Source organism: Bufo bufo, chromosome 3 (assembly GCF_905171765.1).
Source record: "Bufo bufo chromosome 3, aBufBuf1.1, whole genome shotgun sequence".
NCBI classification, from domain to species: Eukaryota; Metazoa; Chordata; class Amphibia; order Anura; family Bufonidae; genus Bufo; species Bufo bufo.
Window position 1 is genome coordinate 339229970 of NC_053391.1, and position 16596 is coordinate 339246565.

The window sequence follows — 16596 nt, forward strand, 5'->3', positions numbered from 1 at the left end:
AAATGTCAACTTTTCCCATTTTTTTTATACAAAGTTGTCATTTTAGAGAGATATTTCTCTCACCCATCATGGGTATATGTAAAAAGACACCCCAAAACACATTGCCCAACTTCTCCTGAGTACGGAGATACCACATGTGTGACACTTTTTTGCAGCCTAGGTGCGCAAAGGGGCCCAAATTCTAAAGAGCACCTTTAGGATTTCACAGGGCATTTTTTACGCATTTTGATTCCAAATTACTTCTCACGCTTTAGGTCCCCTAAAATACCAGGGCAGTATAAATACCCCACAAGTGACCCCATTTTGGAAAGAAGACACCCCAAGGTATTCCGTGAGGGGCATGGCAAGTTCCTAGAATATTTTTTTTTGGCACAAGTTAGCGGAATAGCGGAAAATTATTATTATATTTTTTTTTTTCTCTTACAAAGTCTCATATTCCACTAACTTGTGAAAAAAAATAAAAAATTTACATAAACTCGCCATGCCCCTCACGAAATACCTTGGGGTGTCTTCTTTCTAAAATGGGGTCACATGTGGGGTATTTATACTGCCATGGCATTTTAGGGGCCCTAAAGCGTGAGAAGAAGTCTGGAATATAAATGTCTAAAAATGTTTATGCATTTGGATTCCATGAGGGGTATGGTGAGTTCATGTGAGATTTTATTTTTTGTCACAAGTTAGTGGAATATGAGACTTTGTAAGAAAAAAAAAATAATAATAATCTATTTCCGCTAACTTGTGACAAAAAATAAATAAAAATCTTCTATGAACTCGCCATGCCCCTCAAAAGTGATCTTTATAGCGCCGCAGTGATTTTACGGTGTTTTTGCAGTGATCAGAAAAAAAAAAATCTGTCACTGCGCACAAGATCAGGCCTGATCGGGTGAACACTGCGTTTTTTGTAGAGCCTATAGAACATGTCCTATTCTTGTCCGCAATTGCGGACAAGAAAAGGCATTTTCTATATAGTTCTGGCAATGTGCGGATCCGCAAAATGCGGAAAGCACATTGCCGGTGTCCGTGTTTTGCGGATCCGCTGTATCCGTGTTTTGCGGATCCGTGGATCTGCAAAACACATACGGACGTCTAAATGGAGCCTTACAGGGCGGGTGATCAATGACAGGGGGGTGATCAGGGAGTCTATATGGGGTGATCACCCCCCTGTCATTGATCACCCCCCTGTAAGGCTCCATTCAGACATCCGTATGTGTTTTGCGATCCGCAAAACACATACGGATGTCTGAATGGTGCCTTACAGGGGGGAGATCAGGGAGTCTATATGGGGTGATCAGGGGTTAATAAGTGACAGGGGGGGATGTAGTGTAGTGGTGTTTGCTACTTATTACAGAGCTGCCTGTGTCCTCTGGTGGTCGATTCAAGCAAAAGGGACCACCAGAGGACCAGGTAGCAGGTATATTAGATGCTGTTATCAAAACAGCGTCTAATATACCTTTTTGTGGTTAAAAAAAATCGCATCTACAGCCTGCCAGCGAATGATCGCCGCTGGCAGGCTGTAGATGTACTCGTTTACCTCCGGTTCCTGTGTGCGCGCATTCAAAGGAAATCTCGCCTCTCGCGAGAGGATGCGCCGGCGCGTCCAGGAGGAATAACAGGGCCGCCACCAGGACGCAATCCTGCGTACGGCGGTCCTGAGGTGGTTAATATCTGCTTGTATGACTAGCTAGTATAGTCAGTGGCATATCCGTTTGGTGCATTTTTTTCTGTGATTTATATAATTATATTTTCATCTGCACAATGCTCCGTTTTGTGTAGGATGCCTTTTTGGTGCATGTGAACCGCGCCGGCATCCTCCATTGTACACATTTTTTGCTGGGGATGGTCGTTTGCTGCAGTCCACATGCGGTAGGACTGCTCCCCCAATGAGAAACATGCTACAGTGTTTGGGGTTTGAGCAGTTCCCCCATATTTGCCACTATATTTCTGTGATTTAGTTTTATATGTATTGAATGTGCCTTTACCTGGCATTTGAACATTATTTTGCACCTGGTAACCTCCATCACATGGTCTGATATGGGTGTGGCTTACAGTCTGGCTTTGTTCACATTGCACTAGTTGTCCTGCTAGGCGGTTGTGTGGAAGCTTGGCTGTAAGCTGGATGTCATCACCTTCAGACCGTGTTCACACCATAGTTAGCGTAGTGGTAGGACCCTTGCCATGCATAATGGGCTCCGATGTGTTCCTGACAGAAATATATTGGCAAAAGTCTCAGCTTTTAATATCTGCTTGTATGACTAGCTAGTATAGTCAGTGGCATATCCGTTTGGTGCATTTTTTTTCTGTGATTTATATGCATTTGATACTGTACCTTATGATAGGTTGGTACATAAAATAAGAATGTTGGGACTAGGGGTGAATATGGGTAATTGGGTAAACTACTGGCTCAGTGATAGGAAACAGAGGGTAGTTATTAATGGTACAGCCTCAGAATGGGTCACAGACACCAGAGGGGTACCACAGGTGACAAAACTGGGACCTCTACTTTTTAATATATTTATTAATTATTTTGTAGAGGAAAAAAATATATTACCAAGGGACATTGGATGGTTGGGAGAAGAAATGGCAAATTAAGTTTTAACCCATTAAATGGGTTTTCCAGGCTTCTAATATTGATAACCTATCCTCAGGATAGGTCATCAATATTCAATTGGTGGCTTTCTGATGCTCGGCATCCTCACCAATCAGCTGTTCCCTACAGCCCCTGGTGCTGGATCTAGCACTTTAAGTGGAGCTAGAAGCACAGCTCTCTTCAAAATGTAGGGCCCATGCTAAGGTAAGTGCAGATCAGCTCCCATTCACTTGAACAGGAATAGGAGCCATCCCACTGATGTGAATGGGAAGGCTGAGATGTAATTCCAAACGATGAAGAGAAGGCAGCGCTCGAATGAGTGATTGACAGCCTTCCTATATGACTGTGTATATAGAGATAGCTGCTATTCACTGATAGGACCTCCTCCTTGACTTTAAAGTCTAGAAGGAGCAGGAATTGAAATGAAAATTTTCAGGGAAAATTTGATTGGCCACGAAGCAGAATTTCCTTGTGCTTTGTGGTAACAAATCAATTTTCCCTGAATGGTGGTAAAAAAAAAATCATACCTCATCCGTTTGAGTGCGAAGAGCCAGCCACCATATGACATCACCACGCAGGATGACGTGATGACATCATCATGGGCAGTGATCACCCCCCTGATCACTCCATCTTTATTGGTTGAATTCAAGATAATAGTGGACCCCACAGCACACTTGCTCCTCCAAGTTGACGCATTTCGACCACACACTGGTCTTAGTCGTAACTGTATGTCCCTTCCTGACTCCGGGCTTAAATACACACTCCCTCCCCTGTAACTATGACGGGGGAGGGGATTCAGCCACAGAGTAAGAGGGGGCATAAACTCTGTTTTGAGCAATCCCCATTAACCCTATGTGTAACATTAAAAACTGTTTTCTTGCTAAAAGGTTTTTCTAAGAATATATACAATAACTGCAAATATCACATTAAAACGAACGAAAACCTGGTGGGATCACACAACTTTAACAAAATATGATTCCACGAGGATTGTGCATTTAAAAAAAATCCCAATGACCATTTTTCTGATGTTTTTGTGTCAGAGTGGAATGATATATTATCGGCATGTTCATTACAAATAATGGCTTTAATCATAAAGTATGAAGGTGAAAAACTCATGAATATCCAAGAACAAATCGAGTCATGTAAATGCTCTATCAAGAAATATGAGTCGTCACCAGATTATGCCGTACTGATAAAGAATTCGGAAACTGACAATCTTAGAAGATAATATTATGGGGGAAAAAAACACTAAGTTTCAAAGTGACACATATGACTACGATAATGATCAAATCTATGAATGAGGCAGAAGGGATAACCCTTTTCAGACCCCGAAATCCATTCTGAAAAATAAAGGAAACAGAAATAGGAATAAGAAAACACAGAGAAAAACAAAGGGTTATAATGCTGCACACAGAGTCAGCTTTTCAGAACCAGAGATTTCTGAACTCTCCAGCGATACACAAGATTCAGCTGAGGATAATATCACCGAGAGCCAAGAAAGTGTTAAATCACCTATGACATCAGGTTATTTGAAAAAAAAACAGGAAACAAATGACCCGTATGGATACATAAAAAAGACTCACAAGGAGGGCCGGAAGAAAGCATCGCAAAACCGCATATAATGGCAATGAGACAACGCAAGAAATGAATACGGACAAAGATGGTGACATGCGGCTATCGGTTGTGAATTTATCAGAATTTAGTCTTAGGCCTATTGCACACGGACGTTTTTTTTTCCCGTTTACTGGACGTTTTTTGCGTTCCGTATACGGTCCGTATACCGAACCATTCATTTCAATGGGTCCGCAAAAAAAACGAATGTACTCCGTATGCATTCCGTTTCCGTATTTCCGTTTTTCCGTTCCGTTTTAACATAGAACATGTCCTATTATTGCCTTCAAATCACAGTCCGTGGCTTCATTCAAGTCAATGGGTCCGCAAAAAAACGGAACACATACGGAAATGCATCCGTATGTCTTCCGTTTCCGTTCCGTTTTTTGCTGAACCATCTATTGAAAATGTTATGCCCAGCCCAATTTTATCTATGTAATTACTGTATACTGTATATGCCATACGGAAAAACGGAACAGAAACGGAAACACAACGGAAACAAAAAACGGAACAACGGATCCGTGAAAAACGGATCGCAAAACACTGAAAAAGCCATACGGTCGTGTGCAATAGGCCTTACAGATTCTTAAATAGACGTTTTGTCTCTGGGTCTGAACTTTGTACTAGCTGTTGATTTTCAATCTTTTTTCCACCATATTAGATGTGAATAAATTTGTCAGAAATCTAGCTCTTAAAAGACCGTTTTATGATCTGCCTCAGAGCTCTGAGGATTCGCAGACAGACCTGGAGCCAGCTATTAACCCATTCATAGGTTTGTCATTTCAAGAGCAGGTGTCCATGGTCTGCCTCACGAATCTGCAGTTAGAAAATAACAGGTATGAGGAGAGGGTGGGTCAGAGGGATTTTAGAACTAGTAACCCTAACTATTACCCACATAAATCGGGGACTCTGGGTATGGATATTTTCCAGGAAGTGATAGAGAGAGAACTCACTGAGATACATGCCAAGAAATGTAAAAATAAATTTCACAACCTAACTAGAGATCAATATAGTGCTCTGAAGGATCTAGAAAATAAAGATGACCTGGTAATTAAAATGGCGGGTAAGGGGGGATCAATGGTGATTATGGGTCAGGACATGTATTATCAACAAATGATGGGTTTACTTTCAGATGCCTGCACATTTAGAAGGTTAGATGGAAATCCATTAGAAAATTATAAAAGCAAATATACCTGTTTAATAAACAAAGGAAAGGAGTTCTCACTGTCCCTAGCCAATCTGGTCATGGCTTACTGGGAAGAGAGATATATATTTTTTCCGAAAATTAGCTGACATGGTCGTCTGGTATGGCAGATACATCAATGATTTGCTCCTAATTTGGGGTTTCGATGTGTCTGCCATACCAGACTTCCTTTTGTATGTCAACAGCAATACATATAACTTGAAATTTACACACCAGCATCATGCATCTACCATTAACTTTTTAGATCTAACATTGACTGGTGCCAGAGACCGGATAATAGAGACCGCAATTTTTCGGAAAGAAATTTCGGGTAATACCCTTTTGAAAGCCACCAGTCACCACCCACCCCATACCCTAAAAGCCATCCCAGTGGGAGAATTCCTGCGGGCTCACAGAAATTGCAGTACGGCTGCAGCATTTTTAAAAGAAGCAGCAATAATTCGGGCCAGACTTCCAGATAGAGGGTATCCGAAATGGATGATAAACAGAGGGCTTGATATAGCTTGGAATAAAAATAGAGAGGATTTATTGTTTTCCAAAAATCGTTCCAAAGGTGAGAAAAAGATCTCTGAACCACCAACATTAGTACTAACGTTTAGTCGCCAATTTTCCGAAATAGAAAAAGTAAGAAAAAAAAATGTTTACCTATACTATATGAAGATAATATTCTGCATGATGTCCCAAAAAATGGATGAAGAGTGGTCTCTAGGAGATCAAACACTCTGGAAAATTCTCTCTCACCTTCACTCTTTAGAAGATCCACAACAAATACAGCAGATACATGGCTAAAACATCGGGGTTTCACAAAATGTGGCACCTATCCCTGTAAAACCTGTAAATATGTCCATGTCACCAACCACTTTCATAATGCACAAAATAATGAAACATTTCAAATCGAGCACCATATTAATTACAATACGACAGGTGTCATTATCAAATGCACCAGCTGTAATTTACTGTATGTAGGAAGCACCAGCAGAACATTTAAAACAAGATTACGGGAACATTTGAATTATATTACTAATCCATCTGCAACAGGCATATCCAATGTGGCTAACCATTTTATCAGACATCACAACCGCAATCTAAAAAGCTTTGGTACTTTCGCTTTCGAAAAAGTAACAGTCCTACATAGAGGAGGAAATATCAAGGCTAAGATCCTAGTACGCGAAGCTTATTGGATCTTTAGATTGGGTACTAGACATTCGTCTGGACTCAATCTAAGGAAGGAACTGATGTGCATTTATTAAATGCCTGTGTGATATATATATATAACAGGACCTGTGACGAACCAGGAATAATATTTCATCAACTCATCTGTATCTTTGTCTTTGTTCTGTATACAACAATTCTATTTTTCAACCTGTTGAAAGAATTGGATTGTCCGATGAATGAGCGTTTGCTTGTGCATCGGGTAATCAGCGGCAGTATTACACTGCCAGATCATCACTAAGAAGCGTTACTACGAACACTCGTTAGCGATCATCTGCCAGTCTAATACAGCCTTCAGAATTATTACTATATGATGACATCATCAGGTGCAAATAGCATACAAGTTCTATAAAGAAGATGTAAACTGCAGGGTTTCTGTTGCATCAGGCCTAGATACTGTAAGTTACCTCTCTTAATGGGGTGCATTCCTATTTTTAATGTGTATATATAGGTGCGGGCCAAAGTTAATCTTGGACTTAGCTGAAAGAAAATGCACACAAAAACTGTGTGATCAAGACCTGAGATATGTTAGAACCAGTGCTACACTTACCAAGTCGCCTGTGCATCCCATCTCTCACATCGACATTTGATTCAACTAAGCCATCAGTAGCATCAGCATTTTGTGGGCACAAGTTTTCTGATGTTGTCTCTTCAAGGTGAACATATTGCTGCTGCTGAAGAAATATACAGAACAGAAGTGAAAAAGAAAAGTAGTTGTATATCAATATGTATCAGGCAGCAACACTCTGGGGGCTAGAACATTAGACTTTTTTTATTACTATATATATCTATCTATGAGGGCTAAAGAGCACCTACTGCTATCATCCATAGTGTGGAGACACACAGGACCAAAACCAGGTGTCATGGTGTAGGGTGCCATTAGCTACCATGGCAATTCATATCTGATATTTTACTTTTTTTATTATTTTTTTATTAAAGCCTCACCAGCTTTACCTGGTTTTTATGTTGGAAAACGTTGGACAGGTGCTTTATAAATATGGTGCTCACTCTGAACACCATATTTCTCCATGTATTTATACTATACAACTGTCATAAATACATTGCTAAATCTGTCCCTCAGAGGTCTAAATCCTCTGTGTTATGCCCATATTGTTATAGCAAATGTATGCAATGCACTGTTATAGATTATACTGCGATGTAAATTTGACGTTGCTGCCATCTAGTGGTCAGAGTTAGTTATTATTATGCCAGGACTTGACAGGAAGTGGCAATTTTTACAGAGCGAGAGAGACAGTAACCTTTAACCTGGAACTTTAAATCCTCCAGTTCGTGACTGCTTCTGGATCTGGCAAGCAGCATTCAGTGGAACTCTGAGCTATTCCTAGACTTATGGTGGAATTGTCCGTGAGTATTCTCACTGATGGAATGAGGCTGTTGTATAATGTTTAATGTACTGATACATATGTTTTGTTTGTGCTTATGTTGTAGTTTTACAAAATTATTCAGAACAAAGAATACATACAGATCTGATGTCCCACATTTCTTGACTTCTGAATTATTGTTAGACTGTCTGACTAGTGTTATACAACAGTTCAATAACACAAAGCAGAACAGTAAAAGGACACCCACGTGTCGGCCTGGAATAAATGGAGACGCCATTACTGCAGTATGAGTCTAAGAGCAGGAACAAAGTACCAGGCTGATGACACAGTTCCGCCGACACAGCAAGGCAGGGAGAAGATCCCCAATGCCCAGCAAGACAATGCACAGGCGTCCAGATTTTCACGACTTAGTAAGATGTCCTCAGCAAGTTCCTCAGTAGTTAGAGCTCATGCCAAGGCAGAAGCTGCCCGTGTCCAGCTACAGTACGTAGAAAAAGAAGCCATGATGATGCAGGAGTTAGCAGCAAAGAAAGCTGCCCTAGCACAAGAGAGAGCAAAGGAAGCTGCCATAACACAAGAGAGAGCAGCTAAGGGAGCTGCCATAGCACAAGAGAGAGCAGCCAGGGAAGCTGCCATAGCACAAGAGAGAGCAGCTAAGGGAGCTGCCATAGAACAAGAGAGAGCAGCTAAGGGAGCTGCCCTAGCACAAGAGAGAGCAAAGGAAGCTGCCATAACACAAGAGAGAGCAGCTAAGGGAGCTGCCAAAGAACAAGAGAGAGCAGCTAAGGAAGCTGCCATAGCACAAGAGAGAGCAGCTAAGGGAGCTGCCATAGAACAAGAGAGAGCAGCTAAGGGAGCTGCCATAGAACAAGAGAGAGCAGCTAAGGAAGCTGCCATAACACAAGAGAGAGCAGCTAAGGGAGCTGCCATAGAACAAGAGAGCAGCTCAGGAAGCTGCCATAACACAAGAGAGAGCAGCTAAGGGAGCTGCCATAGCACAAGAGAGAGAAGCTAAGGGAGCTGCCATAGAACAAGAGAGAGCAGCTAAGGGAGCTGCCATAGAACAAGAGAGAGCAGCTAAGGGAGCTGCCCTAGCACAAGAGAGCAAAGGAAGCTGCCATAACACAAGAGAGAGCAGCTAAGGGAGCTGCCAAAGAACAAGAGAGAGCAGCTAAGGAAGCTGCCATAGCACAAGAGAGAGCAGCTAAGGGAGCTGCCATAGAACAAGAGAGAGCAGCTAAGGGAGCTGCCATAGAACAAGAGAGAGCAGCTAAGGAAGCTGCCATAACACAAGAGAGAGCAGCTAAGGGAGCTGCCATAGAACAAGAGAGAGCAGCTCAGGAAGCTGCCATAACACAAGAGAGAGCAGCTAAGGGAGCTGCCATAGCACAAGAGAGAGCAGCTAAGGGAGCTGCCATAGAACAAGAGAGAGCAGCTAAGGGAGCTGCCATAGCACAAGAGATAGCAGCTAGGGAAGCTGTCATGGCCCAAGAAGAAGTTAAATTAGAATTGAAATTGCACCTGTAGCTATGACGGGGGAGGGGATTCAGCCACAGAGTAAGGTGGGGCATTAACTCTGTTTCGAGCAATAACCATTAACCCTATGTGTAACATTAAAAACAGTTTTTTTGCTAAAAGGTTTTTCTAAGAATATATACAATAACTGCAAATATAACATTAAAACTAATGAAAACCTGGTGGGATCACACAACTTTAACAAAATATTATTCCACGAGGATTGCGCATTTTAAAAAAATACCAACAACCATTTTTTCTGATGGTTTTTGTGTCAGAGTGGAATGATATATTATCGGCATGTTCATTACAACTAATGGTTTTAATCATAAGGTATGAAGGTGAGAAACTCATGAATATCTGAAGTGATGCCATTTTCGCCTTCACCACCGGCAGCAATCAATCCCACAGACCTGAAAGGCCTCACAGACCTCACGGTAGGACCTCTGTATCCACACACAAAACAGCTGTACCTTCAGAAGTCACAGACTGTTAAAGCACCTACAAGGTACATACCATAGAAAACCTTGATAGACATTGCCCAATACACAAAAAAACACGTCCACTAAAGAAATGCAAAGGCTTTAGAAGCAAACCCATTGCAGAGCAGATGTCCTTCCTTAAACAAAACGGCATCTGTTTCAAGTGCTGCAGATCTACTTATCACATTGCCAAAGACTGCAAAATACCAGTAGAAAGTACAGAATGTGGCAGTGAGAGACATATTGCAGCTTTGCACCCTGGCCCTGCTCCTGCCCTACTAGAGACTGTAGAACTTATGAAAGATCAGGGCAGGGAGCAACAAGAGACCCCACTCTCCTCAGTAATGTCTAATTGCACTGAAGTATGTGGAGAAGGCAAGAGTACACGATCATGCTCTACAATCTGTTTAGTGACTGTGTATCCCACTGGCAAGAGAGAAAGGGCAGTGAAAATGTATGCAGTGCTAGATGAACAGAGCAACAGATCCCTTGCAAAGTCAGACTTCTTTGATATCTTTTAATTTAAGGCAAGTGCAGTTCCATACACTCTAAGGACATGTGTGGGGACAATTGAAACCACAGGGAGAAGAGCTTCTGACTTTACCATTGAATCCTTCAATAAGAAAATGCAGTTCCCACTTCCTACTCTAATAGAGTGTGGCATGATATCTGATGACAAAACTAAGATTCCCTCTCCAGAAGTAGCCCATCATCACCCTCCCCTCCTGTCACGACTGTGACTGATCCAGACAGGTCTGGGAGGAGAAGGTCGCAGCGACTTGCTACTCGCGATAGCTTGTGAGTTTGCTCCGTGGTTCAGGGTATGTCATCTGGGTTTTGCCTTGTGAACCTTTTTGTCCTGACTGGGAGTTTGTAGGCATCCTTCTCAGGTGAGTCCTGTCTGCCACTCCCAGCTACTATATTAGTTTCACTTTCACTTGCAGTCATTGCCAGATATAGTCCTTACTTCCAGTTCTATTCTGACCTTTGAAGGAGATCGTTTGATGGTGTTGCTGTGGAGCTCTTGTCCGGCGTGGACTGTCGTGATTGGGATCGCCTTCTCTGCTCGTGACTGGATAAGTCTATCTCTGATATAGTTTGTTTGTTGCTGTCTTCCCCTGCTGTTCTCCTAGAGATGAGTGATGGTGACTAGTGCTCCCATCGGCCTTTCCCCACTCTAGGCTTTAGGGTGACTGAGGGTTTAGGCATCCTGCTCGCCGCACGGGTTCACACCCCGTCTAGGGTATCAGGGCAGACAGGTGCCAGCTTAGGGTTAGTCAGGGGTGGCCATACTATTCCCATCCGTAGATAAGGGTCCCCCTTCCCCTCCGTCTGGTGCGACACGACTGCTGCTGGGGTAGCGGTCGTGACACCTCCGCTCGATTGCTCACCTTATCCCAGCTGTTGAGCCAGATGTTTCTATCCTTCTGCTTCTTGGAAGAGACATCCTTAAGGTACACAAGGTGCGCCAGCAAATCAATGGACCTTATAATGCCCCCTATGCACAGAGACTGGACGTGGGGTGGGTCATTGTGGAAGAAGTTTGACTGGGGACAGTGCACCAGCCTGACAACATTAGCACTTTGAAGACATCTGTGTTAACAAATGGACGCACATCTCTTCTCAGTCCCTGTCACAACAGCTTTGTTGTCAAGGACAGTTTTTGGCAGGTCAACACAACACTGGGACTCTTCTATACTATATGGCAAGGAATAAGTAAATTCCAACATTGAGACAGACAATCTAGGGATTACAGTGTTCCAGAAAACTAAAGATGATGATAAACAGGCCCTCTCTATAGATGATCAGACCTTCCTGCAGATTATGGATAGAGAGGCCTACCAAGATGACAATCACAGTTGGGTGGCCCCTCTCCCCTTTCGCACACCCAGACGTGTTTTGCCTTGTAACAGGGAGCAAGCCATGAAGCGTTTGCATTCACTCAGCAAAACACTGCAGAGGAAGCCAGAAGTGAAAAAAGATTTCACTGAATTAATTGAAAGGATGCTAGACAATGATCATGCTGAAGTTGCAGGACCACTTGAGACAGATAGAGAACACTGGTATTTACTAATGTTTGGTGTTTACCATCCACACAAACCTAACCAAATCAGAATACTTTTTGATTCCTGGAGGGATACACCAAATGGAAAAGGATTTAGGAAAACTTGAGGAATGGTCAAAAATCTGGCAACTAAAATTTAATGTTGATAAGTGCAAGATAATGCACCTGGGGCGTAAAATCCCAAGAGCAGAATATAAAATCAGTGATACAGTCCTAACCTCAGTATCTGAGGAAAGGGATTTAGGGGTCATTATTTCAGAAGACTTAAAGGTAGGCAGACAATGTCATAGAGCAGCAGGAAATGCTAGCAGAATGCTTGGGTGTATAGGGAGAGGCATTACCAGTAGAAAGTGGGAGGTGCTCATGCCGCTCTACAGAGCACTAGTGAGACCTCATTTGGAGTATTGTGCTCAGTACTGGAGACCATATCTCCAGAAGAATATTGATACTTTGGAGAGAGTTCAGAGAAGATCTACTAAACTAGTACATGGATTGCAGGATAAAACTTACCAGGAAAGATTAAAGGACCTTAACATGTATAGCTTGGACTTCAGCTGCTTCACTATGAGATCACTACAACAGCACAGAGAGAAGAGGAAGGGAGCAACAAGCTACCGAGCATGTCAGTCCACCACTGAATGCAGGAGAGGGTGCATAAAAAAACTTACTAAATGTTTTATTGCATTTAAATTGCAATAATACTTCATTTGAAATGCCATATTTATTGCACAGGAAAACTATTCACTGGATAATCCATTTAATAAAAAAACATAAAAAGGAGAGGTTAAAGACATCAAGGAAGAGGAAGCAGTTATGAGCAGAATTCTGCTAGCCCGTGAATGAGTCATAATAGACTCCTTCTGTCTCTGCATTGAAGTTACCTGCTCTTTCAGAATTTGTTGGTCTACAAAGAGCTCTTGAAATTTTGTTCTCCACAATTCCTTCTCCCCTGAAAAGTCAGTCTCTAGGTTTTCAATTTTCTCTTCAAATCTATATAGCTTGTTAATGGAAGAAGTGTTGATATCTCGTATCCTTCTCAGTTCATCTCTTAGTTCCTCATCATCTATGGACAACAATTGAAAAACAAAAGGTTTACATGTGGGAAGGGGGTACATCGCATTTAATTATGCAGACCACTTGTAATATTGTACAGTTAATTACTTCCACCATTGCAGTATATGAAGTGTTTTTATACAGTGGTACATAAGTGGGCAGCAACAATTCTCAGGTAGATAATGACATTTAAATGATCCTTGAAAGGTTATCTTGGCAGCTATATGGAGTATGAGGGTCCACCGACCCCTATCTTGCCTGGTGCAGTGGCCTCCACATCCAGAAAGAAACTTGATGGAGAGGTACAGTTGTCTCTATTCACTTCTATAGATGCAAGCAGATGAATTTATAGATATCAGTATATTGCACTTGAATAATAGTGAAGGTTTTTAGTGAAAGAAAATCCTCCTATTGACCATTGTTAAGCCTGTGTCTCGACTAGGGATGTCCCGATACCGATACCAGTATCGGTATCGGGGCCGATACCGGACATTTGCGCGAGTACTTGTACTCGTGCAAATGTTGCCGATACCACGGCCGATACCTTAAGGGCCCAGATCAGCGGTGGTGGCGGCTTGTACCATCTTCTTCCGGGCGGCGGTGGCGCTGCTCCCAGCTGATCGGCGTGTGGGCGGGACTTCTTTGCGGCGGTGTTTTAATTCCCATGCGGTTTCATGTCGACTACGAACAGACCTGGGGATGGCAGCGGATATTATCCACCTGGGGACATGCTGGCTCGGCAGCGGCAGGAGGAGGCCGCCCCTGGCTGGGGTTCTGGATATTACCCTCAGGGAGTCAGGGGACTGCAAGAAGCTGGGCCGGAGGTGGAGAGATGGCAGGAGCTGCCGGAGCCCAGGTACTGCAGTCCATTCTTTTGTCTGCCAGCCACATCTGAGTCTGAGAAAGCTGGGTGACCAATATGGCCGCCTCTCATCCAGAGCAGGAGTGGGAGAAGCTGGCATTGAGAACTTCAGGGAAAGTGGGTGACAACCCCTGTGACTGCTGTGATGCTGTCTGCTGTGGTTGTCACCAAGGATCTACCAGACTGGGACCACTCCTACAGTCTTTGAATACTCAGTCGCCTTCATTATGCTAGCGTCGGATCTGCCTGCCGGATCCATCAAAACGTATACCAACTGATGGCATTTGTCAGATGGATCAGGATCCTGATCAGTCTTACAAATGCATTGAAATGCCGGATCCGCCTTTCCGCTGTCATCCGGAAAAACGGATCTGGCATTTCTTTTTTTTCTAATTTTTTGCGGTCTGACCGCAATGCCGGATCCGTTTTGCCGGAACACTGGCACTGGGAGGAAGTTAAAGCCACTTCCTCCCAGGTGCATCTGCATGGGAAGGATTGCAGCAGGCCAGGTGGGTACTGTGCATGAAATGGAGGAGAAATTCTGTTAATTTCTCTCCATTTCATGTTAAAACAGACAAACAATGAATAATAAAATAATGCTGGGGGGGGGGGGAATGGGCATATAATAGTGATCCCCAACCAGTGTGCCTCCAGCTGTTGCAAAACTACACCTCCCAGCATGCCCGCACAGCCAAAGGCTTTCCGGGCATGCTGGGAGTTGTAGTTTTGTCACTTTTGCAACAGCTGGAGGCATGCTGGTTGGGAAACACTGGCCCATTCTCTCCCTTCATGTGCCCATTCGCCTCCTTATATGCCAGTGTTTCCCAACCAGTGTGCCTCCAGCTGTTGCAAAACTACACCTCCCAGCATGCCCGGACAGCCTTTGGCTGGGAGTTGTAGTTTTGCAACAGCTGGAGGCCCATTGGTTGGGAAACACTGTTATATGCCCATTTATTAACCCTTGTACAAAAGGAAAAATAAAGCAGTTGTCCATAACAACCAAATTCCAGCTTTAATTTTTTTCATTGCTATCAGCAACTGCGCCGCTGTTTCTTTGTACAAGGTTTGTAAATTAAATTAGAATTTGCTGTAAAAACATTACCACACCATAATTGGTATCGGTAATTGGTATCGGTGAGTAATTAAATAAAAGTATCAGTACTCGTACTCGGTCTTAAAAAAATGGTATCGGGACATCCCTAGTCTCAACTGGTAGGTTTCTGTCCCATAAATAGACCTGTCTAGTGAAAAGACTCAATGTTTGCACTGGCCTCACCAGCCAGCATTATGACCACGGTTTGCTGACCCCGCTTATTTGGTTTGGCCACACGTTCTACCAGTTTAGCTCCTGCCACAACAGGGCCACTGAGTTTCCAATCTGCCCTGGCTGCTACTGGAGAGTGAAGGAGTAAGAAGCAGAAAAAGGAAGGGTTTGTCGTTCTTCCATCCCTCCCAACAACCAGAAAGGCCTGCTGGAGGGACTTCTCTACGGTGAGGAGCACACTTCACAGGTCAGGTGCAGCTTCAGCAGTGGACTTTCTATAGGACTGTATGAAAAGGGGAAATAGGGGACCTAGGATAGAAATCCTGTAACGGGGTGCACAGGGAGTAGAAGCGTGCAGAAGAGGTGTACTTTAGCTTTTCTCAAGCACATTACCTAACTAAAGGGACTGTCTAGTGTAAAAAAAAATTGACTACAGAATAATAACAAAATAAACAATACCATTAGATGCCCTAATGCTCTAGCAACAATGCTTTTGTGGACCCCATCTGGTCTTTTTATGGCAGCAGTGGTTCTGTGCCGTAATGACACATGACCACTGCAGCCGGTCATGCTATAGATCATGTTAGCTGGCATCAGCAATTGCCTGAAGTGGTCATGTGCCAAAATGGCTTTTCGTCGCTGCTGCCATGTAAGCAAAGACTTGTAGGCACCACATGAGAATTGGGGCTGGAGCAGCAGGGTAATGTCTTTTACAATTAGCTGTTTCTTTCTTTTTTTTTAACACCAGAACAACCCCCTTGGTAATTGATGCCAGAGATCTTCTGTGCTGTTCAGTACTTAGGATTAGGCAGATATGTCAAAGCTATTATATGTGCATGTGTAATATGTGTGAGTGGCAGGTGTCCTATGTATAAATGGCATGCGGGTGACATGTGTCCTCTGTAAAAGTGCTGTGTGAGTAAAAGAAGAGCAAAGACCTTACGGTGGCTATACACTATATAGATGCTGACTGACAGCTCTTCCTCTTGATTCCTCCATAATCGTGCACAACTGGATGAATGTTCAAGTCTTTCCACCTCTAGCAGAAGCGTATCTCCCATGTGGACAAACGATCTAGCATGATGAACTCCATCCTGATTCTTCTTTCCCTCAATATCTGTCATTAGGGGAGAGTTACATGGCCCCTTCGTACATTAGATAGTAAGCTGATTCCACTAAAGCCTACAAAACCTATGTTATGTGTATGGCCACCATTGGGCAACAACGTCTTCCCAAAGAGAGAAGCATGACATGAACTATACCTGAATTTTTATGTGTATTTTCCTCTGTAGATGACCTTAATCCAAATGTTAAAGCTGTGGTGATCTAAGAGCAACATAAAAAATATATTCATAAACTCATTTAAATGGGCACTTCAAATGCAATTGTTTTCACGTA

At 43.0% G+C, this 16596-nt stretch overlaps 1 protein-coding gene across 1 annotated transcript in view; it reads right to left on the minus strand.

Moving 5' to 3' along the window:
* LOC120993403 overlaps positions 1 to 16596 on the minus strand; it is a 140422-nt gene that overhangs the window by 90911 nt on the left and 32915 nt on the right. Inside the window, exons 3-5 of the mRNA XM_040421909.1 lie at positions 16461 to 16524; positions 12901 to 13082; positions 7165 to 7288 (exon numbers count right to left, since the gene is read on the minus strand). Coding sequence (XP_040277843.1) covers positions 7165 to 7288; positions 12901 to 13082; positions 16461 to 16524 — 370 coding nt within the window. The remainder of the gene's footprint in view (positions 1 to 7164; positions 7289 to 12900; positions 13083 to 16460; positions 16525 to 16596) is intronic.